The 26,600-nt window shown below is 40.3% G+C and overlaps 1 protein-coding gene across 8 annotated transcripts in view; it reads right to left on the bottom strand.

Moving 5' to 3' along the window:
* LOC121320089 (glutamate receptor-interacting protein 1-like) overlaps positions 1 to 26,600 on the bottom strand; it is a 158,761-nt gene that overhangs the window by 17,629 nt on the left and 114,532 nt on the right. For 5 of the 8 annotated variants that reach the window (XM_041258278.1, XM_041258275.1, XM_041258276.1 and 2 more), the window contains exons 2-11: positions 26,215 to 26,295; positions 14,547 to 14,682; positions 12,812 to 12,957; positions 8,792 to 8,875; positions 8,193 to 8,268; positions 6,840 to 6,985; positions 5,411 to 5,558; positions 4,703 to 4,872; positions 2,778 to 2,930; positions 639 to 794 (exon numbers count right to left, since the gene is read on the bottom strand). In XM_041258278.1, coding sequence (XP_041114212.1) covers positions 639 to 794; positions 2,778 to 2,930; positions 4,703 to 4,872; positions 5,411 to 5,558; positions 6,840 to 6,985; positions 8,193 to 8,268; positions 8,792 to 8,875; positions 12,812 to 12,957; positions 14,547 to 14,682; positions 26,215 to 26,295 — 1,296 coding nt within the window. The remainder of the gene's footprint in view (positions 1 to 638; positions 795 to 2,777; positions 2,931 to 4,702; positions 4,873 to 5,410; positions 5,559 to 6,839; positions 6,986 to 8,192; positions 8,269 to 8,791; positions 8,876 to 12,811; positions 12,958 to 14,546; positions 14,683 to 26,214; positions 26,296 to 26,600) is intronic. The other 3 variants (XM_041258280.1, XM_041258281.1, XM_041258282.1) reach the window with 2 other exon arrangements.

Below are 26,600 nucleotides of genomic sequence, written 5' to 3'. Positions count from 1 at the left end.
TTAATATAAATTCAAAAATAGACTAGAAAATTTGAAAAAAAAAAGAGAAATCATTACTATAAAGTGCCATTTAAAGTGATTGTACCTCACAAGAAAATTAATCTTACTTGTTGTGCCATGCCATTCATTATGCACACTTATTGTGAAGCAGTTGTTGTTCAATAATTGGAAACCCGATTAAGAATAACAACAAATCGACCCTGTACACCTGTAGTCCCGTATCACAGACCTCAATCCTGACCTGCTGTGACCAGCCAGTACACTTGTCAAGAGACTGAATCTGCAGCTCAGCAAAACAATACAAGCCACTTCTTTTAAATGACACAGGAATTTAGCAGGCATGTACAGTACAGTATGCTCACCAGCTACAAAAAGCCAGTATTCCAGAGCTCTCACTGTCTAAACTCGACGGTACATAGAGCAGGGGTGGAACACTTCAGCCCAGATGGATCTACACCAGCTTTAACAGGCACTGTGAGAAATATATATATATATATATATATATATATATATATATATATATATATTATCTATAATATGTGTGTGTGTGTGTGTGTGTGTGTGTGTGTGTGTGTGCTTAATAAACCACCAGCACCACAAAAGCGTGCTGAAGAAGCGGTAGTGAAGGGCTGACATACAGGAGCTCCTGTGATCTTTCTTCTTCAGCTTCCTCCTCATGAGGGTCCCCCGCGGGCTGGTGGGGTACTGGTTGCGAGGCAGGGTCCCCATGTTCAGAGAGCTCAGGCTGTACACGCTCATGGAGGCAGGAGAGAAGGAGGACAACGACACCACAGCTGGGGGGAGAGAGGATCCACAACACACAGTCAGTCCCGTCATACAGCACAGCAAGTAGACAGACAAGGATTCCTACATCAATCTATCTACCTATCAATCTATCTCATAGCCTACTCTTCAAACGGAATCAGTAGGTACCATTATTCAGCACAATAATTGGAGTACTGAAGCATTTAACTACTATAAGGCATTTTCTGGCAATTACTGTATAAAATCTAGAATGAAAATGTGCTGCGTACTGCCAAGCCCATTTCAAGAAATGGCCATCAAGTATTAGGAACACAGTAACCAAAAGACACCTGCAAGTATTGTGCATGTATGGCTTCAGATCTCCTTTTTTAAATCCCTGCTCTAGTTAGGTAACTGCAGGGTTCTGGGGCTGACACAGATACATGTTCTCTCCTAAACACCTGGTAAAAGTGCTTTCAGATTAGCATGCATTCTGCTGTTCTTGTTAGAGGAAGCTGACCCCTTCCATTCTCTTCAATGGCAACCCTAACCTTACCCCTAAACCAGACCCTGGCAAGAACTCAGTTTTTTCTTAAACTTCTACTTGCACCTGAAGAAGAAACTTTTGGGGTCTCAAAGTTAGTGGCTTTATATCACAGTTAATCTAATATATTGTATTAAACCATCAAATATTTAAGTCTAATTGGACACAGTACCCACGTTCCACAGAGAACTGCCCGACACGCACAGGCCTTAGGCACATGAACGCATGCAAGATGGTCACTTTACCGATCTACCACCTTTATTCATCTTGTATTTCTACTCTAGACAAAGCAACAATACCATTTTTTTTTTTAAACACAACCACAAAAACAAACATCTGTTAAATTATTGCTACACTGCACAACAAAATGCAAGACACACAATAATTATTTCATGTGCAACAGACATTGATAATATACACGTTTATGTTTTACTGTCTGGAGAATGCATTATTTACTATCTGAACAGGCAAATGAAACCTAACTTTCAGCCATTTCTGAAATAGTTGATGTCATCACCAGAAAGAAAACTGGAATATCCTTCAAATAGCAAAAAAAAAATGCAAACGATTTAGAACAAAAAGCAAAAAGACAATTACAATACGGCTAACGAGCAGCAGCTTGTAAAATGAGACGGCAGTGACTGCTCTTGAATGGCTTCACTGTGAAGGATGCAATATGAAGAACACCACGCTAGCATACACAACATTGTCACTGGAATGCAATAGACTCAGAGGTCCATTAGGGTTTAGCCATGGAACATGTATTCAGTTTTATATCAAAAGCTTATCCATTTTAAAATCTATTCTCTTCCCTCATATTAGCCCCAGCAGCATGTTCACTGTCCCCCAATCCCTTTTTCTTCTGTGCAGATAGTTCTAGTCCTATATTAAAATATTTGAAATACAATTCTAAAGAACTGCAGATGAATGTTGCTTACGGGTATCCCTTTTCTCTCCACCGTTTGTGACCAGCAATCTTTTTTATTTTTTGAACACATGTAGCACTGTACTAAGTCTTGAGTAAAGGGGAACTCTCATTAGGGTTTTTTAAGATGAATTACACAGTGTACAACACATCGGTTTGCCATTGTAAATGCATGCTTCCCTTTACTTGTTCCAGCTATCAGCATCCAGGCTGTTGTGCCCCTGAGCTTCACATTGCAGAACGACTCTGCCATGCGACACAAACCCATAAGCCTCTATAGAACATTCAGCGGCAAGATTTAATTTGTGTTCCTAAAACCTGCGTGTGGATGCCTGAGCTGTGACCACACCAACAGCACCACTGACAATGCTGCTCCCACCACCAAAGGCTCCTCTGAGCGGTGGTTTTGGAAAGGATTGGACATGAGATCTTGTTGTATTCCAGGTACAATATCCCTAACCAGGCGTGTTAGTAGTGATCTGTTCTATAAAAGAGAAAGGCACTCTGCATGAAAGAGACAGGAGGAGGAGGAGGGGGAGAGGGGAAAAAAGCAAGGAACATTACGAAGGTTGTTTGGAGAGTGTTTCTGGTATTTCAAGGCTTGCGTCCTGCTATGGTCAGGGTGGAAGGTGTTATAATGCTGGTAGGTGAGGAAGTTGCTGTTGTTGTTGGCACAGGAATCCCAGGTGAGCTGTCTGTTGCTCCTCTGCACCTTGACTGTCCACATGAAGGGATGACAGGTATCGCAGACCAAAAGAAAAGAAAAACAAGACAACAAAACAAAAGCACCAGAGAACAAGGAAAGGTAACTAAGTGAGCGGAAACTGGAAACATTAAATAAATTGAAAGCTTTTTTGGGGTTGCATCTGCGGTTTAAAATCAAAGAGCAAGTAGCGTCAAATCACATTTTCTTCATTGTTTTATCCTCCCCTTACATCCTCTTTACAATCACTCTGAGCGGTTCTTATTGAGATTACTCAAATACTGGATTACACTGCTGGACTAAGTTCAGGAGCTTCTCTTCAGTTATAATGGACTGCCATAGATATATGGGCTGTAACAGAGGCAAGACCAGCCACAGACTTTCCTTAGGCTAGAGCCAATGATACAGTGATCTGCTGATCAAGCTTCCTTTTGCATTTCTGGCAATACCCTGGCTGTGCACTATATGGTACATCCACAAATACATAAAAAAAAAACTGATTGAGCCTATTGTACATTACATATGTCTATGACAGGCAACCAATACTGCACTCAGAACGATTACAAACATCATACAAAGATGAAAACGTAACAGGAAGCTGCTTGCTGCTTAAGCTTGGTTGCTGCAGTTCCAGCTGGTTTTATAATGTAGTCACAAAAGCATTGTCCCCTGTGAAACATACAACATGCAACACAACCGGAAGACTATCTATGAAACCTGCTAGGACCACAGCAACCAACACGTTGATATCACTATCAAGATTAGCTGTAGGGGTTTCTATTTCTTAATTATGGAATATTCTACAAACTGAAGGACCTGCGTGGTTCCTAGTGTCGATAGCATCTGTACACAGAATTAAAGGTCCTTTGGTGAATGCAATACAGCCCCCTGATTGGCCCACACTAAACAAATACTCTTTTTAATTCCCCACCCCCTCTTGTTTTGCAGCTGTCTGCAGTTGCCTTGGACTCTCAGTCTACATTTCTCTTTCCCTTTCCCAGCAGCATTCATTTAGCAAATCCATTCATTGTTTGTAGCTGCCTGCCAGACATGCGAAAGCCACTGGGAGGCATTGGAAGACTCAAATCTGACAGCGCTGTCATAGCCAGCTTCTCCACAGCTCTCATCATCTCCTCTATGGATGGAAAGCGAAGAGCGCAAGACAACACAGAAATAATCTTTTGTAATAGTGTAGAGGACTGCTCTAGGGATGAGACAGCAGCAGGATGGGAAAGTAATTTATGGCACTTTAATGAAAATAATAAAATAAAAGACACTTTCTGAAGCCAGGCTTTTTGTGGGCAACATAACGTAAAATAAGCAAAGAAACAGAAAGATAACTATACAACGCTTGGAAGAAGCTTTAATGACAGTAACAACAACAACAACAACAACAACAACAACAACAACAACATTGTACTGCCAACTGTTAGTGTGTGTTAGACTTTGTATATTTTTTTATTTGCTATTTTTATTTCCTCCTAATTATATAAATATATAATGGCATTTGAAGCTTCAATAAAAAAAGTTTATACCATTCCAGGTTTACAGTGAGCTTAGCAAGGTAAACCTGACCTTGATAAGGCACAGCACAGCGCGTGGGGGGCTAATTAAACTCACATTAAAACCAGAAACAGCTCAGGCTGCTACACAATGGGAGCTGCACGGAAGCCGCCCTTAACCTTTTTTCCTGTCCACATTTTCAACGTGGAAAACAGTAACCACCTTTTGTGTGGCGGACGTATCCCCGGCTCAGCTCTGGCACGGTGTCGTGGGGGGTTCTTACCGTGTTCTGGGCCTTTGAGAGCCAGCCGGGTCTGGTGGTGAGGGAGAATCTCCAGTTTGACGTGTTCACAGGTGCTGCCTAAGAGCTGGGTGGCCTCTGCTAAAGTGCAATACTCCATGCTGGTGCCATCGACGGACAGGATGTGATCGCCGACGTGCAGTGCACCACACCTGCATGGGTTCAACAATATCCAGCCAGTGCATTCACATGCAAAAGGACCCTCAGCTAGCACTTGGTTTTAATTGTCTTTTATCAAAAACATTATTTACTGATATTTTAAATAAAGTAACATTTTTATCTAGGAGAACTAAGAAATGTAATGTTCAAATTCAAAGGTGCAACATGGGCACTATGAACATAACATCACTTACTGCACTGATTACTTTTCTACATCTTACTAAACAAATCAATCAGAGTAAGGATTGAAGAAGTGGAAAGCATGTTTTAAAAGGATTGCATGCACCTAGTAGACACCAAAACCCAACATGTGGAGTAAACTACTAAATGCATGTTCCACTGTGCTAGACAGTTTGGCTTTTTAGCATGCATCAGAGATTCCATTTCATCACAATATCCGTGAAAACCTCTCATCAGTGGAAAAGAACATGAAAATCCTACTTACTAAAAGACAACACAACTTCAGTTGGGTGAAATGGCACACCTCAAGTACAGTGCCTGTGACAAAGTTTCAAAGCTCTGTATAATTACCTGTCGGCAATGCTTGCAGGTTTGACCTTGTCGATGACAACGACCTGCTTGTTACAGTACATTGAGGTAGTTAACGCAACTCCCAAGCTGGAGCCTGGGCTTTTGGCAACTTCCACCAGCAGAGGTCCAGAAGCAGTTGCTATTGTATCTATCAGAAGCAACAAAAACACAACACTACAATACATTACACTATCCCCAATTAACAACAAGGCATCTCATCTGTATTTAACTAGTACTGAATGCCATTGTGAGTGCAATGCAGTAAATGGGGACAGCATTCTATTGAACACCTCCATCTGGCAATATTGGGATTGCATGAATTTATCATGTAGCATGCCAGCCAGGGTGAAGAAATAAGCTATAGTCATACAGTGATAAGCAGAGAGGTATGAAAGAGGCCACAGACAGAACAAGTCCTATTCACACTCAACCAGCTCAAGCTGATATAAAGCAGTGAGGGAATGGAGAATACATTCTAAACAACCTTCATCAGTGACAAATGAAATGATGTGTGCATGGGTAAAATCAACTGAAATAACAGACAGGAGGGGGCTATAGGGAAACCTATCAATAACAGAAGGGAAGGGCTATAGGGAAGCCTATCAATAACACAACCTTGGTACAGAAGAGTGAGCCTATGGAGCTGGGAGTCAGCAGCCTTATAAAAAATGAATCAGCACTCCATTAATTATTCAAGATGTTTCAATCACTAGAATACCTCCACTGTGACTGCCGTGCTCATAGCGTTGCCTTGAATTATTGGTCATGGAATTCTACGAGAAGCATTGCTGATGAATGTTTGTGCAGAGTGCTGGACGTCTTCATTTTTATTAATTTTAACAGCACAGCAAAATTCATTCCAGAAAGAAACAGTACATTCCAGCAGCCGCTGCCTTGAAACTGCTGAAACTGTTTAATAGAGTGGAACGAGCGAATTGTGCTTGTTCTGTTTGGGATCTATGTTTCCAAGACTAATGTTACACTCACAACTAGAAAACATTTAAGAGTGCTCAACTTAGGAAGCTTTTGATTAAAACACACAGTGTTCATTGGGCTGATTTACCAAATCACACAAGTAAAGAAACAGCTGCTTGGATTTCAGATGATGGCTCTGTGGGCAACAGCAATCCACACAAATCAAAGCAGCTGTTTCTTCACAGCTGTTTCACTTGGAATGATAATCCATTCCCAATCAACAGCGATGACCCAGACCAGTAGAGAGCTTTGATCCCAACAAGCGGTTTTGCAGCTCTGCCAGTAATACAGCCAGTCTGAAATGAGTCTGGGGCAGCATTTCCAGTCTCGTGAATCCAGAGAGATAAGCAATGCTAACAGTTACCCCAGTGACAGTACACCAGCACCTGATCGGTATCTACCAGTATCCTAGCCAGAAGAAGGCTGTGAAGCGGATCTCTCCTTCACAACGTACCCATCATGGACACGTCGTACTCAATCAGCAGTGTCGCCTCCTGGCCACACTGCTTTAGGATGCTCATGGCTTCCGCATGGGACGTCCCGTGCAGCCGGATCCCATCCACACTCAGCAGCCTGTCTCCTGCCTTAATGGTTCCTTCTCTGGAAAGACAGGAATGTGAATCCAAACAGATTCCAACACGTTACTGTCAATAACAAAGGTATAGTCAATTCAGCAATATGAAACCCTTCTACAAGTTTATCAGGGTATTTCTGCACAGCATTTTTGCAGTGTCCCCCCCATGCTTTTCCATTATTACACTATGCATTTAGCAGGGTTTACCTTGGTGTGCCATCTTTATTAATATGCTTTACCATACCTCACTATTCTTTGCAATGCTTTCCTATGCTTGTCCATGCTTTCACTGTGCTTTATTATACTTTGCTATGCTTTTACTGTGGGAACCTTTCATAAAAGCGTATAAAGATATAAAAGTAAAAACTTTAAATACAAGATGGCATGTTTTAGTTTCCTCAGTTTAACTAAACAGAAGTATTAAAAATATCAGTGAGAACAAGTATCAATGTAGTTATATGTTACAATGTTGCTGTGGGCATCGAAGGTTACACATCAGTAACAACTCATTAACATTGAAATTACTATGGTTTAGGAAATATTAGCAAATTAAATAGTGCTGGAAGACTACAGTAGCTTTTGCAATTTGACACTACAGAACCAAAGGAAAAACACTGTAATCCATTTAATTCCCCGAATGTAAAAACCATCAAAATGAGAAGACTTGTAATGCGTTCTCCGAGGCCGAAACGCAAAGCAGTAATCACTGAGGAAATGTTTTTAATATGGAATTGCAAGTCATTTCCATATATTCAAAGAGCCAGCTGATGTGTGGTAAAGCACTGCTTTGATATCAATTTGCTCTTCAAATAAAAAAACAGTCATCGTTTATATGCGAGTTAATGGGATTATGAGCAAGTACACTGGAAGTACAATGAGCAAGTCAGCAACAAGCCAAGCTTATAGCTCACAGCTTCATGATGGCATATGATAGGCACAGTAGAGTCACTGTTTGAGATGCGCTCCAAGTCCTTCTGCTTGAAGGTGCGTGCTGACGCTCTCCCAGGAGAAAGGTAGACCGATCGATACCTGGCTTCTGCAATGATTAGTTGCTACATTGTAATGTTAATGATCATGATAATGCCCAATAATATGTGTGTAACTGCTGAATGCTGAATAAAGGGAACTATTTTTTAATTCTTAATTACTGTTTGGACATTAATCATTACAAAAAACAATATTAGTTTCTTTACATCATCTTTAGCGGCCCCACACTTAGCAAGTGAGATTCACCTGTCACCTGGGCCTCCGGGCCTAACTGTGGTGATGACGACAGGGCGGGACTTGTTCCTGTCTTCATGGGCGCCCCCTTTGGAAGACAAAGCAGCCGTTTATAAAGAATATAAACATCATTTACAATCTGTTCTCTATTCCCTGGAGAATAAAGGCAAGAGAAGTAAATACACATCAATTCACAATCTATTCTACGCACAATTATCTTGAATAAGGGAGGCCCAGGGACAAATTAGGTCAAATGATATGAACTAAAAATGGCAGATCTCGAGAATGTAGCACTGCCTGCAACTTGCAATGCAATGTTATAAGAGTTCTACATCACAACTTCCACCAATCAGGAAGCTCCATTGCAGAGCACTGCCATTTGGTAGACGTCCGGAACACATTTACACAGAATGTGAAGCTTTAAAAAAGAGAGACGAGAGGAAGGCAAAACATTGAAAAGCTAAATAAACATGTGAATCTGAGGCACAAAGGCACCGTTTACCTTGGTAGTTCACCTTGTCTGTACGGTAGCGTCTACCAGATGGTGTTGCCCTGTAATCAGGGTTCTATTGCATACATCGAGAGATTTCTATAGAATAGAACAAACATACCTCTTATAACAAATCCAAAGTTATTGCCTTCTTTGTGTAACGTGACCTCGACGGTTTTGAAGATTACGCCCGATCCTTGCACAGCTACACAGAGAGCAAAGAGAAAGTACAGCGTGAGAAAACACAGGAGGCATATTAACAACAGATTGCAGCACAGATCTTTTCACTACTACAGGGCTAACCCTAAGCAAACCCCAGCTTGAAAATGAAGTCCAACTATTATAAGCCTGACTTCTATTATATGCAAACTTATGGAAACTATAATAAGATCCAAAATGGAAAATTACCTATATGGTAACAGGGTACTGGGAGACAGTCAACATGGTTTTAGGAAAGGGAGATCGTGCCTAACTAACTTGCTTGATTTTTTTGAGGATGCAACATCAATAATGGATAATTGCAAAGCATATGACATGGTTTATTTAGATTTCCAGAAAGCTTTTGACAAAGTCCCGCACAAAAGATTAATTCTCAAACTGAACGCAGTTGGGATTCAAGGAAACACATGTACATGGATTAGGGAGTGGTTAACATGTAGAAAACAGAAAGTACTGATTAGAGGAAAAACCTCAGAATGGAGTGTGGTAACCAGCGGTGTACCACAGGGATCAGTATTAGGTCCTCTGCTATTCCTAATCTACATTAATGATTTAGATTCTGGTATAGTAAGCAAACTTGTTAAATTTGCAGACGACACAAAAGTAGGAGGAGTGGCAAACACTGTTGCAGCAGCAAAGGTCATTCAAAATGATCTAGACAAGATTCAGAACTGGGCAGACACATGGCAAATGACATTTAATAGAGAAAAGTGTAAGGTACTGCACGCAGGAAATAAAAATGTACATTATAAATATCATATGGGAGATATTGAAATTGGAGAAGGAATCTATGAAAAAGACCTAGGAGTTTTTGTTGACTCAGAAATGTCTTCATCTAGACAATGTGGGGAAGCTATAAAAAAGGCTAACAAGATGCTCGGATACATTGTGAAAAGTGTTGAATTTAAATCAAGGGAAGTAATGTTAAAACTGTACAATGCACTAGTAAGACCTCATCTTGAATATTGTGTTCAGTTCTGGTCACCTCGCTATAAAAAAGATATTGCTGCTCTAGAAAGAGTGCAAAGAAGAGCGACCAGAATTATCCCGGGCTTAAAAGGCATGTCATATGCAGACAGGCTAAAAAAATTGAATCAGTTCAGTCTTGAACAAAGAAGACTACGTGGCGACCTAATTCAAGCATTCAAAATTCTAAAAGGTATTGACAGTGTCGACGCAAGGGACTTTTTCAGCCTGAAAAAAGAAACAAGGACCAGGGGTCACAAATGGAGATTAGAAAAAGGGGCATTCAGAACAGAAAATAGGAGACACTTTTTTACACAGAGAATTGTGAGGGTCTGGAATCAACTCCCCAGTAATGTTGTTGAAGCTGACACCCTGGGATCCTTCAAGAAGCTGCTTGATGAGATTTTGGGATCAATAAGCTACTAACAACCAAACGAGCAAGATGGGCCGAATGGCCTCCTCTCGTTTGTAAACTTTCTTATGTTCTTATGTTCTTATCACATAACCACCAACGTCAACAGAACAAAATATGTTGGGTTTTTATGTTTTTATCACTGGGATGTGTGAAGCATCATTAGAGTTAATAAATGTAAATATTACAGTAACTGTGGCAGACAGCTTTGCAAATTAATTATATATATATATATATATATATATATATATATATATATATATGAGTGTGTGTGTGTGTGCGCGTGTGTGTGTGGAAAAACAAGGAAAAAATAAAAATAAAAACACAAAAGGTCTATATATTTGAGAAGTACGTTTAGAAGCATTCTGAATTTGTTGTTTTAATTTTAAATGAAAAAAATGTGGAGTCTAACAAAGCATCAACTAAACAGCTTGTGCTGAACCCCTAATTATTAATTGACATGAACCCCATTTCAAAAGCAAGGCTGTGAGATAATAGGGGGGTCCTTTCATTCTTCAAATAGGAGAACCCTGGATGTCTACGGCACTTTCTAATTAAACAGTCAGGAATCCAATACAAGTGGCAGTAACATTGCTTTGGAAAAGAGTTTTGAAAATGCATGAGCTTTAATATGTGTTCTGTGAGAGACATATTGTATAAATGCAGTCATCTGCAGCTCTCTGCTTTGCACCAAGAATAGCCATTCAAGACAAATATAGAATACACTGGTGGCATGCTGTCACTGCAGTACACCGCAGGTAACACCTCGCATGACATGGTGCATTCTATATTTGTCTTGCATGGCTATTCTTGGTGCAAAGCCGAGAGCTCCAGATGACTGCATTAAACAATACGCCTCTCACAGAACCCTGGGATCCTTCAAGAAGCTGCTTGATGAGGTTCTGGGATTAATAAACTGCTAACAACCAAAGGAGCAAGATGGGCCGAATGGTTTGTAAACTTTCTTCTGTTCTTCTGTTCTTATGCTTATAGTGTAAAAAGGGCAGTTTCTCTGTGAAGTAGAGCAGAGACCTGCACTGCTGCATGAAATACACTGCAACTGCTGGAAAAAACAGAACTAACAATTATGATATGGCTGCTGACTAGCACTTTTTAAAATATATCCATACAGTATGTATGAATAGATAGAAATACAAAGCATTCCATTTTTTCTTTTTTTGTAAGGCTGTAAATCTATACACAGGTAAAGGAAGATTGAGAGAAACAATGATCAAAACTCCAGCATTTGAAGATAGCTACTCCTTAAGGAAAGCAAGTAATTAATCCCAGGGCTACGTACAAAAAGATAAAGATCACTGGAATGACGAGTTCAGAGTATAAAGGCAATTAAAACATGGCTTTGACCTTGCTTTATATTCAAGGGCAGAATTGAAATCTGCTTTAATCATTTTGCCTCCCACCACCACACACATATTTAATTAAACTAGAAACTAGTTTCTTAAAATAGAGTTGGTGAGGATGAGAATAAGGATGAGGGGGATTAAGATGAGGATGATGAGGAAGAGGATGATGAGGAGGAGGAGGATGAGGAGATGGAGGATGAGGATGAGCAGCAGGAGGATGTGGATGAGGAGAAGGAGGAGGATGATGAGGAATAGGATGATGAGGATAAAGATGAGGAGGATTAGGATGAGGAGGAAAAGGATGAGGAGGAATAGGATGATGAGGATTAGGATGATGAGGATGAGGATGAGAAGGATTAGGATGAGGAGGATTGGGATGAGGATGATGAAGAGGAAGAGGATGAGGATGAGTGGCACATCCGGTAAAGGCACTCCACGTGGAGTGCAGGATGCGCCCTGGATGTCGCCTGTTCGAGTCCAGGCTATTCCATTGCTGACCGTGGATGGGAGTTCCCAGGGGGTGGCATACAATTGGCCGAGCACCGCCTGGAGGGGGGTTGTTTAGGTCAGCCAGGGTGTCCTCGGCTCACCACGCACCAGCGACCCCTGTAGTCTGGCCTGGCGCCTGTGGGCTTGCCTGTAAGCTGCCCGGAGCTGCGTTGTCCTCCGATACTGTAGCTCTGAGGTGGTTGCATGGTGAGTCTGCAGTGTGAAAAGAAGTGGTCGGCTGATGGCACACGCTTCGGAGGACAGCGTGTGTTCATCTTCGCCGCTCCCATGTCAGCGCAGGAGTGGTAGCGGTGAGCCAAGCTTAAATAATAATTGGATATTCTAAATCTGGAGAAAATAATTAAAAAATAATTGTCGACTACAAAACTAAAAAAAAAAAAAATTCTAATAATAATAATAATATCCTGCCAAATCGATAGATGCCTGCTACCAATTTGCTTTTTTCTCTTTCCACAGCCACAAAGAAAGTACTCTCTCCCAGAATGAAAATCTAATTATCACTGGAGACGGTCTCTTTGCAAACAAAACAGTAAAACAAATGTAGTGACTGACTGATGCATCCGACTGTGATCAGACAGTGAAATCTCCCGAAATGCAGAGCTCCCTTCTTATCTGCTCTGCAGTACCAGCCGCGTGGATTCCCTGCTGCTCTCTGCACATCAGGACTTACAGACTGGTGGCAGCTCGTACTCAACCTCCAGGACCACTCTCTCCCCGACGTTCTTCAGGAGACTGATGATCTCGTCATGACGAAACTTGGTCAGGTTGATCCCATTTACCGATTTGATGTAGTCGCCGACGTTTAACTGGTCACTTCTGTAAACGAAAACAAGACGTGAGAGAATAAATGGGAAGAATCCATGCGAAAGTGAGATTTCAGATCATCAATAATGTCTACCATCAAACATTGGGTTCAAACGTCTCTTTATAGGATTTCCAGCTGGAAACAGGTTTAACCCGAAGTGTACTTCCAGCATTGTATTTGACTTAACCATGGCACTCGGTAGCCCCAATCATAATACAGTACACAGTACACGACAACGGAGTGTAGTGTTTACATGCAGTAGTCAGGGTTTCAATACACCGGGACGCGTTTGTCAGACCATCCAAATCATTCTGTACCGTCCTCCAGTAACGTGCCTCTGTATCTGTCTGCTGCGCTAATTCCATATGGTAGGAGATTCCTATCACAAGGCTGTATATACAAACACCTGCTTTGCACACTCCTTGTCCAATACACTTTGGACAAATTAGACATCACCGAGTAGCTTCTTTTAACTCTGATGATTAACTCTCCCACACTTAAGAGGAAGCATGTGCTTATCAGTGAAATACCTGTCTAGAAATGAATGAAAGTGCTAAACCCAGACATAGGGAGTGACTGTCACGCAAACTGGAAAGCGTGTTCTGGATCATGAACTGGTCTGTAGAGCTCTATACACAGCAGCTCTTCTGACTCATTTGATGGGAAAGCGTGTTCTGGATCATGAACTGGTCTGTAGAGCTCTATACACAGCAGCTCTTCTGACTCATTTGATGGGAAAGCGTGTTCTGGATCATGAACTGGTCTGCAGAGCTCTATACACAGCAGCTCTTTGTTCTTACATGTTGATGTAACTGTCTCTCTCTCTTTGTTTATACACCAATTAAAAATGTATATAACAAGTTAAGGAGTCAAAGCTTATTGTGCTTGGTATTTGGAGGACAGATTGCAGAAACAGATTCAGAGCACTTGGATAAAAAAAGGCCAGATGATTTATTAATGGCTATAACTGCATTTAAAAACGACTGATGAGTGATGAGTGTGAGATGAGACCAGAGTATTCTTGTGCTTGTCTCTCGTCTCTGGAGAGCAGACTCATAGTCCTTGTGTTTTAGCACCAGTGTCGTCTTTGCCAGCGGGCCCTACCGCTCCACCAAGACAGCCCTGATCAGACTTGGTAACCTAGCAAAGCTTTCCACACACAGCGCCAGATGCAGTTACCTAGCAACTCTCTTCACACACAGCGCCAGACGCTGTAACCTAGCAACTCTCTTCACACACAGCACCAGACCTGGTAACCTAGCAACGCTTTCCACACACAGCGCCAGACGCTGTAACCTAGCAACTCTCTTCACACACAGCACCAGACCTGGTAACCTAGCAACGCTTTTCACACACATCAACAGACACAGTTACCTAGCAATGCTTTCCAGACACAGGGGCAGACCTGGTAACCTAGCAACGCTTTCCAGACACAGGGGCAGACCTGGTAACCTAGCAACGCTTTCCACACACAGCGCCAGACGCGGTTACCTAGCAAAACTCTTCACACATAGCGCCAGACCTTGTAACCTAGTAACGCTTTCCACATACAGCAACGGACCTTGTAACCTAGCAATGCTTTCCACACAGCGGCAGTTACCTAGCTGCGGTGCCCCCCTGCCTCAGGTTAGACACTCTGGGCCTGCCATCCTTGTCAATGCCTCCAGACACCGTCAGCCCCAAGGTGGTGCCTTCCTTCTTCATCAGCTCCACTATTGTAGAGCCCTTGAACTCATCTGGGGAAAGAACAAAGGAGCGACAGGTTAGTCTGGGTGAACGTCATGCTGTACTCTAACTCAATGTGGGCTGCCTTTCTCCCGTAGCGTTCCCAATGCACAGCACACTACATGGGATTGAAAGGTTGGTGGCTACAGGCTAGTTTGTTGTAGCAGCACTGCTGTCATCTCGCTGACAACACAAAACAAAAGTTCAGCTTGGTACTTAATTGGTCTAAAACGTTGCCTGATTCTGTTCCAAAAAGTAATTGACTGTACATAATTATTTTTGCAATGACCACAAGCAGATGAACAATTTTAATTACCCGCAAACATCTTTGTGAAAGAGATACTCAAATAGCTATGAAAGGCTTAGATTTTAATTCCATTATTCATCTACTGCAGTTACACAGGGTTCATACACTTTTTCAACAACACACTTTTATACTTCTTCCAGTCTTCCATTTGTTTTTCCCAGACTTGTACTTTAGTTAGTTTCTACTAATTTTTTCAGTACCAGTTATCGACATAGGTGGCCAGCCGCAGAGCATTAACACTTTTTGATCCAGAGCAGAAGTTGCGCCTGGTTTTCTAAAAGTATTTGTCAGAATCTGGAGGTGCATATCTAGCAAGAGACAATGCAGGTATGCAAAAGAGAAGTAATGGCCAATATTTGAGAACGACGTTGCATTACTTACAAAAAGAATATAAAAAATTGCATACTGCAAGTACACTTGTGTCAAAATAGGACATATAATGTTACCAACAGTAGATTAAAATCAGACAATTTTGCAGTATATTATTTTTTTCTAAGGGATATGTGAACAGCCTGGCTGTAGGGTGACATCAGGCCAGAAAGGAGTACACAGAGACAGGCAGTACTGGCAGGTGAAGCTGAGAAGCTGCGGCGCTCAGTGCATTTTATTATAAAATAAAAAGTTTCTTTATAAAAGAAAATGGTGTGTTGGACAAAACAGACAAACAAACAAAACGAACAGACACTAACACACAGGGACGAACACTAAACAAACAAGTTCCGATCCTTCAATTGTTATTATCTTTTTAAAGCTCACTTTACTCTCCTCACTCTCTCCCGTTCTTTCACCTTAACACACAACCCCGAGTGAGTAAAATGTGCATCTATATATACTGTTGTGCCAGGATTCAATTACTAATTAATTATTAATTTGAATCCCAGCATGTGAACTAATTTGTGCAACCCCGTGCTCACATATTATTACATACTTTATCTGCACGTGAAGTGATTTCGCAATCCCGTGCCTAAATACAATTCGATTTTAAATCACTCATGCTACACAGACCCATCCCGTGCACCAATACCTATACACCAACATTAACACACCACATGCAACACAAAATACAGACAGGGGCGGGGCATACTACCACAGATGATATTGGATTCTGTTAAATGTTGAACACTATGGGAGGTTAAAAATAACAAAAATGAAATAACAAATATGCACGTGTTATATATTAAAATGAGCAAGTGGTGTATATTAAACATACAAGTCAAATACTAAACACAGTACACCCTCATTATAACAACCCTGTTTGGGTCCAAAGCCTTTTGTTCGCTACAGTAAAAGGACAATCCAAAACTAACAATATAGTTAACAAAGGAGTAAGTTAAAGAAGTCACTTGGATAAAGGCATTAGCTACTAGCACTAATAATAATCATAGCAGTGAGATTGTGAATGAAAGCAGAATTACAAGGACGTACCTATTTGTGGTTGCATCCAGTATTCTGGCTATATCCCATTCACTGAAGAACACAGTACAACCGCCCCAAAACATTTGAGTTCTCTCAAGTTTCTATTCGGTTGGTACGTATAGAAAGCAAGGCTAGGTTTTCTAGGATGCATCCCTCAATTTAGCATTTTACAGGTCTTGACTGTCTGAGATAATCAGTTAATAAAAATAAAACTTGTAAAAATAGTTATGTGAAATCCAAAGGCCTCTTTCACAAGCTGTTTTAAACTTTCTCTGATTAGAGAAAAGCAATCCACAAACCGGATCACATAACAGCAAACCCCTGAATCATCGTTTGATTTATGATTTCTTCACAAAGGTTGTCAGCTCTGCAAATCTGTGTAACTGAACAATCCACAGAGAATACACAGCAAAGGTGTCAGGCCCTATAAATAAGGAGCAGAGTATGGGTGATTAAAGCAAAAGGAGGCAGCTTTTATATTATCTTAGGTCTGCTGATCAATAAAACCACAAACTAAATGATTGAATAACGATGTGGAAGCGAATGTCCTGACTTTGGGGTTAGTCGGCTTGTCAATAAAAAGACAGCCCTGCACTGAATGTTCTTGATACAGCAAATTGCTGAAACCTTGATCTGCGAGATGTCACAAACTTACATCTCGCAGCTTTAAAGCAAAGTGTAATCAATGCTTCAGTTATAAAAAAAAAGTTAAATACTGTACACATACAGTTGTAGTCAAAGGTTTTCATACCACAGTGGAAAGTTATAATTTCTAGAAATTTCCCAAAAACAAATGATAGGAAAAATCTTTTGTAGCAAAAGTTTTGCTTTTGTGGATGAGGAAAAAAAATGACAAGAAATAGATTTATTTATTTCAGTATTTACAATTATTTATTTCAGCAATGTATTTGCACAAAAAAGGACATTCAAATGTATTCATACCATGACAAGGAAACTGAAATTAATAGCTAGCTAAGGTACCTTTAGCAATAATCACCTCTTTTAAAGATCAGGATATTGGCCAGTTCATTCAAATTCTTCTCTTCTGCACAGCCTTCTTCAACTCATACCATACCATTCACAATCAGAGTGCTTCAGATGATTAGCCAATATCTTTTGGTATGCTATGGAATCCAAGTTACCATGTATTGGAACTACATTTCCTGTGCCTTTAGAAAAAAACCCAGCCCCATAGAAGGATATTACCACCTCCATAATTGAGAACTAGGTATGACCAAATAGCTCGATGGAGCATTGTGACAGAGTCTTGTACTCCTTGATAATTGAAACAATAGTTGAAACTGGGATACTCAAATGCTTACACGTTCCAACACAACAACGCTCCAAAGCACACATCAAAATCTACTTCAGAATGCTTAAAGAAGAATAGAATCAAGCTTCTGGAATGGCTAGTCAAAGTCCCGATCCAAATCCGATTGAGAATTTTTGGTTTGAGTTGAGAAAGCTGTGCACAAGAGAAGTCATTGGAATTTTAATGAACTGGAACAATTTTGCATTGAATCACTCAAGAATCATGCCAAAAGTTCATTGACAAATATCCTAATCGTTTAAAAGAGGTTATTTTTGGTAAAAGGTGCCTCAACTAGATATTAATTACATTTTCCTTGTCAAGGTATGAATACTTTCGAATTAGCATTTTTCTAGTTTTGCAAAACAATTGCTGAAATAAATAACTGTTGACTATTTCTTGTAAAAAAAAAAATACCCTCATCCACAAAATCAAAACTTTTACTACAAAAGATTGTTCCTATAAATTGTTTTCGGGAAATTTCTAGAAATTATAAATTTCCATTGTGGTATGAAAACCTTTGACTATAACTGTATGTGTACAGTATTTTTTTTTTATAACTGGTTCAATGAAGTCACTCTGACATCTAGAAATGGTACAGCACTACTTACTGGTTACCAAGGCCCACAATCTCACTGTTCCAATACCGATTTCCAAAGTGAAATCCCTCTGATAAAAGCCTGATGTGATGGTGGCTTGTATAAAGAATAGAAATACATGCCTGTGGGATTCACATACACTGCTGAAACAGAGGGGTGACAGATACCATGGCCTTCTGTTGAAACCTCTTCACTGCAAAGCCAGTTAACCTCTACCACCCTATTCTGGATTTGAATTGCCCATTCTGCCAATAGGAAGTCTGTGCATCACAGTGGTGACCAATCAGGCGCTAATATCCTAGTCTTGCTGAAGCATGGTAGCCAATACTTATAGTCCCTCACCATTCATGAGAACTTTGGCACAAAGAATAGTGTTGGTGGGTTTTGTGTTGCTGTTCTTTTTATTGCGTTCCAGCTCTGTGGGAACACAATGCAAGTGCGTTACAAAGGTGTTTTGTTAAAAACAAAAAACTTTAAATCAAAATTTATAACAATGTTTATTTTTTTAGCAAAATAAAATCTAAGCCTATTTTTAGGGACCCCAACTGTTGTTGTTGATTCCAACTTAGGCACTTCACATAAAGACTAGTAAGTTTACATCAGGACTAGCAAGTTTCAAAAGGTACTAGTCCTTTGGACTAGCAGTAAAATACTGTTAGCTTCTAACCCTGTATAAGGCCCTTCAGGGCATCCGTATAAGTTGAATATACAGACTTCTCGGGCGTCTGTATATTTGACGTATACCGATGGCCTGTCGGGCATATTGCATACATGCATACATACATATATATATATATATATACACACACACACACACACACACACACACACACACACACACACACACACACACACACAGTACCAGTCAAAAGTTTGAGTACATCTGCTTGAAACCAGGTTTTTCATGATTATCTATGCTTTTAACTGTATAAACTTGTCGATAAACACTTAATATTTCATTATATTATATGCATACTTATATAAGCTGATAATCATAAGTGAATTGTGGTCAAAAATTTTTTTTTTAAATGAAAATGTAAATCTTGTCACCCAAAGCAAGGGGATTTCAGTCTGAAGCCCAAGTCAGTTAAAAAACTGAAATGTGTATAACACTGTGTTAGAAAACTGGCCTAAGCGTAAAAGTGTCTTTGTTAAATGTTCTCTGCGTTAACTAGCATGTTACCTAATTAACCTTTTGTCACCAATTATTTTTAACAGGTGAGGGTCCATGATTACTATAAATATAGGTAGCATAGTCAAAAGTTTGCCATTCCTGAAAGTAAGGGAGTAGAAAATGGCAAAATATGCTCAGTTAAGCAAAGAAAAAAGACAGTCTGTAATTACTTTAAGAAATGAAGGTCAATCTTTAAGATAAATTGCAAGAACTTTGTAAGTGTCTGTAACTGCTGTGGCCAAGAACATCAAACAATTTGAAGAAACTGGCTCTCATGAGAACCGAACAAGGTTAGGCAGGCCAAGGGTGACCTCAGAATCAGAGAACAAGTTCATTCGAGTCACAAGTCTGCGAAACCAGCGACTAACTGCCCCTGAAATACAAGCTCAGCTAAATTCTACTAGAAGTACAAATGTTTCAACATCAACTGTTCAGAGGAGATTGTGTGAAGCTGGCCTAACTGGAAGAATTGCTGCAAAGAAACCATTGTTAAGAGGGCAGAATAAGAGGAAGAGACTTGCCTGGGCCAAAAAACACAGAAACTGGATGTTTGAGGAGTGGAAGTTGGTCTTATGGACCGATGAGTCAATTTGAAATATTTGGGTCCGACCACAGAGTATCTGTGAGACGCAGAGAGTGTGAGCGCATGAGTTCTGCATGTGTGGTTCCCACTGTCAAGCATGGAGGAGGGAGTGTCATGGTCTGGGGTTGCTTTGCTGGTGACAGAGTTGGTGATCTTTACCAAGTCCATGGCTTACTCAACCAGCATGGCTATCACAGCATACTTCAGAGGCATGCCATTCCATCAGGATTACAGCTAGTTGGGCAATTCTTCATTCTTAAGCAAGATAATGATCCGAAACACACCTCAAAGTTGTGCAAGAACTATCTGGCAGGAAAGTGAAGGACAACTCAATCTAATGACCTGGCCTGCCCAGTCTCCAAACCTCAATCCCATAGAACTTGTATGGGACGAACTGGACAGAAGAGTCAAAGCAAAGCTACCCACAAGTGCCCTACATCTCTGGGAATTGCTGCAGAAGAGCTGGGAAGACATGTCGGGTGATTTCCTGCTCAGACTCTTTACTGGTACTGTGTGTGTGTGTGTGTGTGTGTGTGTGTGTGTGTGTGTGTGTGTGTGTGTGTATATATATATATATATATATATATAATATATATATATATATATATATATGGAAGGTAGTAGAGGTAATGCAAAGATAGAGGTAATGCAATGTACAAAATGCATTTAGCTAAATTAAGTGGGTAGCTATGAGAAATGGTCATTAATTCTGTGCAGTTGAGCATCGCTGCTCTAAAGCCATGCCTGACCTTTGAAGGGGTTCTCTTGGTTTAAAAGCCAGGAGGGGGATTCCAGCGCTGCAATTCCTCCAGGTGAGCAGTCACTGCCTAAAAGCGCTGCTTCAGCTGTACAGGCCAGCTCACACAATGTGGGCCAGTTTACATGAACCAAGTACTATCACTGGCATCACTGGCAACAGGCAAAACAGCAGACTGTCATGTAAATGCAACATTATAAATATTATTATAAGAAGCAGTCCTATTTAAATATTCATATGAGATACTACACCAGCTGTCAAATGACAACTGGAGAAAAATACTATTTAGCACCTTCAAAAAGAGGGTGGGAACAGGGATGGATATTGAACTAATTTGAAATAAAAACCAATTCAGAAGGGTCTGTAAGTGAAATGTTCAGATGCAGAAGAGAAAGTAGCAGTAGTAGTCGTCATAATATTTAAAACATTCTTCATGTGTACAGTCTCAAAGACCGGTGTTAAGTGTACCAGAGGGCAGAGCTGGATATTCCATGTGTCCTCTTTCCAACTCACTCTGCTAGGGCTTCTTCATTTCCAATCAGTACCCATTCCATTCCTCTGATCATCACCCAGTCTGTACAACTAATTCCGCTAGGGCTTCTTCATTTCCAATCAGTACCCGTTACATTCCTCTGCTCATCACCCAGGCCGAGCAACTCATTCTGCTAGACTTCTTCATTTCCAATCAGTACCCATTCCATTCCTCTGCTCATCACCCAGGCTGTACAACTCATTCCGCTAGGGCTTCTTCATTTCCAATCAGTACCCATTCCACTCCTCTGCTCATCACCCAGGCTGAGCAACTCATTCTGCTAGGGCTTCTTCATTTCCAATCAGTACCCATTCCATTCCTCTGCTCATCACCCAGGCTGTGCAACTCATTCCGCTAGGGCTTCTTCATTTCCAATCAGTACCCATTCCACTCCTCTGCTCATCACCCAGGCTGTGCAACTCACTCTACTAGGGCTTCTTCATTTCCAATCAGTACCCATTCCATTCCTCTGATCATCACCCAGGCTGTACAACTCATTCCGCTAGGGCTTCTTCATTTCCAATCAGTACCCATTCCACTCCTCTGCTCATCACCCAGGCTGTGCAACTCACTCTACTAGGGCTTCTTCATTTCCAATCAGTACCCATTCCATTCCTCTGCTCATCACCCAGGCTGTGCAACTCATTCTGCTAGGGCTTATTCATTTCCAATGAGTACAGATATATCCGGATATATTTAGTACAGTTCTGTAAGAGGTCTTAGTTGCTGTTGAACCAGATGTACCTGACAATGATTTTTTGATTCTTTAATCTTTCTACATTCCTTCTGTCATCCCCATCTGAATGTGCCTTTGAAGATCCAGCCATTCTAGCAGAAGTGTATGAAATCACCAGGGAGCCCCAAGCTATGATTTGTTCAGCATCCTGAAACTTCAGCTCCGGCCTCAATCATTGTAGAGATGTTTCCATGCAGTAAATCACTCTGCTGGGGCTTGTGGGTCTGGATATACCGGTGCTTGGGGCTAAGTGTTTCATTGGTTCATGTGTCAGGCTGGGGTTGAATCCAGCTAAATGAGTCAGCTGCTGTTAACTTTGCCCTTGGTGGCCAGTTGTATCATCATGTGATGAATGTTGTTTTTTCATGATGATACAGGATGTATAAACCTGTCATTTTGTTGCAATGCTAACTTTTTCAGTACTGTGAGAAGGGAGAGGGTTAATTCCTCCTTGCTGAAAAACAAACAACAAAAAAAAATGTGCAAATGCACATTTGTTTAATTGTTTAATTGTTTTGGTAATGGTTGTATTAGTAATTATCCCCTGCACCTGGCAATCATTGTTAATTAGAGTCAGGTGCAGGGTATTTAAAGGAAGCAGCCAGTCTGTTCTGGGCTGCTGGAGTGTCTAGAAGCCCGCTTGATAGTGCACTCAAACGTATACAAAGAGGAAAGATCTGTGTTAAACCTGTGAGGTTTGTTTATTTGTCAGGTAAACGGCTTAGCCATCCTGCAAAATAGTTTAGGTTCCTGTTTGTGTTTTTACTTAGTGCTCAAATAGAGCTAGGTGTTTGTTTTGTTTATTTTTGTTTGTTTATTAAAAAAAGCGCCTCAGCGCTTTGAAACCAAGTTCCTGTGTCCTGGGTCTGCATTTAAAGGGACAATGAACCACAGTGAGTGGCTGCTCTGTTACGGTACCCTTAAAGGTATTCTTTATAAACTGTTCTTAATCATTCTTTATTACTGTTTCAGCACTCTTGTTTCACATTTTGCATGTTTATTAAGGTTACCAGCTACTGTATGTTTTGTATCTGGGGTAGTTTGAATTGAGCAACGTGGAAGTTTTGCAGTATGGCCAGTATACAAAGGAATGCACTAGGATAATGCAACATTAATACCCTCGCCTGAAACACTAAGCATGCAATGAAACACAGCTAATAAACTCACTATTTCTGGTGGTGTGTTTTATACTACCCTGCGGCAAAGTGCCCGCCCCTGTGTGTATTTTGTGTTGTGTTTTAATGTTGGTGTATTGTCACTGGTACATGGGATATAAACAGGTCTGTGTAACACGCGTGTTTAAAATGTATATTTGTATTTAGGCACAAGGATTGCACAGCACTTCATGTGTAAGTAAAAAGTAATAATATATGAGCACGGGGAATTGCACTTTATTAATTCACATGCAGTTGTACCGCAACTCCAATTAAATGATTGAGTAGCAGTAGAGTCACGGTACAGCTGCATAAAAGCATTTTCACATACTCTGGTTCACATACGCTGCACCTCTATGGTCTAGTGGTATGGTGCTGCACCTCTAATTTCATCGATTGAGAGCAATGTTGGGATATTTGAGAAACTGGTCCCAGAGGTAGCACCCAGTCATGGAAATAACTGTATTATAAAATAGTAAGTGTGCGATATTAGCTACATGAACCAGACTTTACTGCGCAGAAACCTCCCCATAGGTAAAACTGAATTTACTAGAAGTGTCTAACATTTATAGGAATAATACAATGTCGGTAATGCTTGAAGGGTCTAAATAATAATAAAAACCCCATTGTTTACTGTACTTGTTTTTCAAGGGGTATTTTTTGCATTTAACCACATGAGGATTCTCTATTACTTTCCTTTAAAAACTCCTTATCTGTAATACTTTAGCATTCTGCAAAGCATCATAATAAACTATTATAAAATGAATGAGTGCCTCTACAACCATGGTAGTTTGCTCTTTAACTAAACATTAACTTGACATTTTAATGCTATTCCTGGGACCAGACTCGGCGTGTATCTGAGCTGTGCAACTTGAAGTGCTGCATTCAGGGAATAATCAGACTTTCACCCAAAGCAACATTCTGTCCTTTACTACACTTCAGCTTTCTAATGACCTACAACAAGAGAGTCTTCAGGCAGACCTTCAGGACAGTTCATTCATACAGCCGCAGACTATGCATCAGTCAGAAATGGAACATTACGAGCAGCACCTGAGCTGGAGGCAGGACTGATGGGAAACTTAAAGGGCTCAATCGTTTTTAATTAACACAGAGAAGCCGAGCCATGTAGCGAGAGGTCGCACCGAGCAACTCGGGGGCAGGTCTGAAATATTTCTATTTTCTTTTGTTTGTGAAAAGGTTAAGTGAGTTTCCCACATACATTTCTCTTTCTCTCTGATAGAAATGCACGTCTCAATGTTTCAGCAAACAAACCTGCCCTTTTTATATTACCGACATTCATTTTCTTTAACTGGGTCTTTGAAAATGTATGATACGCCAGCAAATGCATGAACTAAGGTTAGAGAAACACACTGCCTGAAGAACTGCAGTGCACTTAACAGCACTCTTACGAATGCGATGCGAAATGCTCTTATAAAAATAGCACACTCATCTTACAATACCTTTCAATTATTATGCAACTTTCTTAAACACTAGGTTCTGTGGGTTACATCCTTCAATTCTGCGTTACTTCTACAATTACAGAAAACTAACAAGAGAATAAATATTAAAAGAGCAATTCAAAATAAATGACCTCCCCCTCCAAACCCACTCTGCCTTTCCCTGGTGAAGGAATTATTAGCTGAAACGTCTGCCTGCTTAGTTTATTCTAGTTTAAACTCTGGTTACAGTGAAACACGCTGCAGCAGCTTTATTCTCTCACTAAGACTGCAATCACACTTACACTGTCATATTTAACCCTACGAGGGCCTACAAATCTCAACTGAAATCAAAGGCTGTTACACTTAACACAACACCACAAGCCTTGGGCTCATTAGAATTATAGCAGAGTTGTTTGCTGAAATTATAATCACAATGCTATATTTGTTGTTACATTTACAATTATGCTGCAGTAATTACTTAATTATATTACTCTAGAAAGTAACTAAATGACTACACATGTTAATTATGTTCACTCTATTTATTCAAAATAACCAAACAATAATCACAGCTACAAACATACTGCAAACTTATTTTCTTTAAAGAATTGGAGTCCCCAAAAGTGGTTGAAAAGCCAATGATTGAATGACAAATAAATGTGTAATTGAACTGGAATGGATCAATGATTTGGTACAATTACAAATTTTGCAGGTGTGCCAATATTCAATTACAATTGCACTTACATTGTAATCACATTTAATTAGGAACTAAACAATACAATTGCATTTACATTGTAAAGCTCATTTAATTAGAAACTGCACAATACAATTGTAATTGACCTCCCGGTCTGAACACAACCTCAGAAAGGAATCCTTTTATTATCATCCCCAAAACAATACTGAATACGTAAACTTAACAGCCGTGGATTGAATTAATTTGTAAAGCAGTTGTCAAAAGGAAATGCGCTGGCAGCCACCAGTAAAGGGGTATTTCTATGGCTTTCTTTGTTAATTCCCTGCCCTCTGTGTGGTTTCTGTATAGCATCTGATTATTCACTCAATCAATAACCCCTAACTCTGTCACTCTCCATGGACTAGTGCTGGCGTACTCAAGCTTATGGTTTAATTCACAGCCCTAATAATTATGAGTGTCACTGTGTACAGTATTTACCCTGCACAGAAATACATTTCACAGGTGATTGAAGCCTGACTGTCAGACCAACCTGTTGAGAGAAACAGAAGGGGACTGAAGCATCTGGCTATCGTCATGCAAATGCACACTGATGGAGCATGCAGATAAAGAGGACACATGTCCACAATTCAACAGCAGTTAGTCAGATAACTGCTTGTTTTTTTGTTTTATGTTTTGTGTGGATGAAGTGTGAACATATTGAAACAAGCAAAATTTAAATATTATTGTTGTATTAATATTTTAGACCTGTTATGCACACGTAGCACAATCGTGTGGCTCATTTGGTAATGGTACAAGACTTTTTGACTGGCAAGATTAAAGAAGTCTGACAAAGTCCCAATGAAGTACCTGGGATGCTCTGCCTTCGAACAGCCAGCGCTCCCTCTGGTGGCTTTGAGGGGTTGGATGGTTTGGAATACGGTCCCTCATCTGAAAATAGAGAGAAAGCAAAGGGTTACCACTGATTTCACATAGTCATGTAGTGGCAGGACTGGCAGGACTCAATGATAACAATAAGAGATGTACAAGAGAGAAAGATCTGGCAGCAGCATCAGTACTGACCAGACAATTAAGAAAACATCTGCGATTTATTACTGAAAAATGGAAGAGAGGATTACAAACTTACAAGGATGAGTAAACAGTTTGCAAATTTGGCACATAATAATAATAAGCTAGGTGACTTGCATATTGACAAGGGCAAAGTACCAAATGCACAGACAAGCCAAGAACTAGTT

The sequence above is a fragment of the Polyodon spathula genome, chromosome 8, assembly GCF_017654505.1.
Source record: "Polyodon spathula isolate WHYD16114869_AA chromosome 8, ASM1765450v1, whole genome shotgun sequence".
NCBI classification, from domain to species: Eukaryota; Metazoa; Chordata; class Actinopteri; order Acipenseriformes; family Polyodontidae; genus Polyodon; species Polyodon spathula.
Note: the sequence above shows the minus strand (reverse complement) of the source record. Positions and strands in the feature narration are given on the sequence as shown.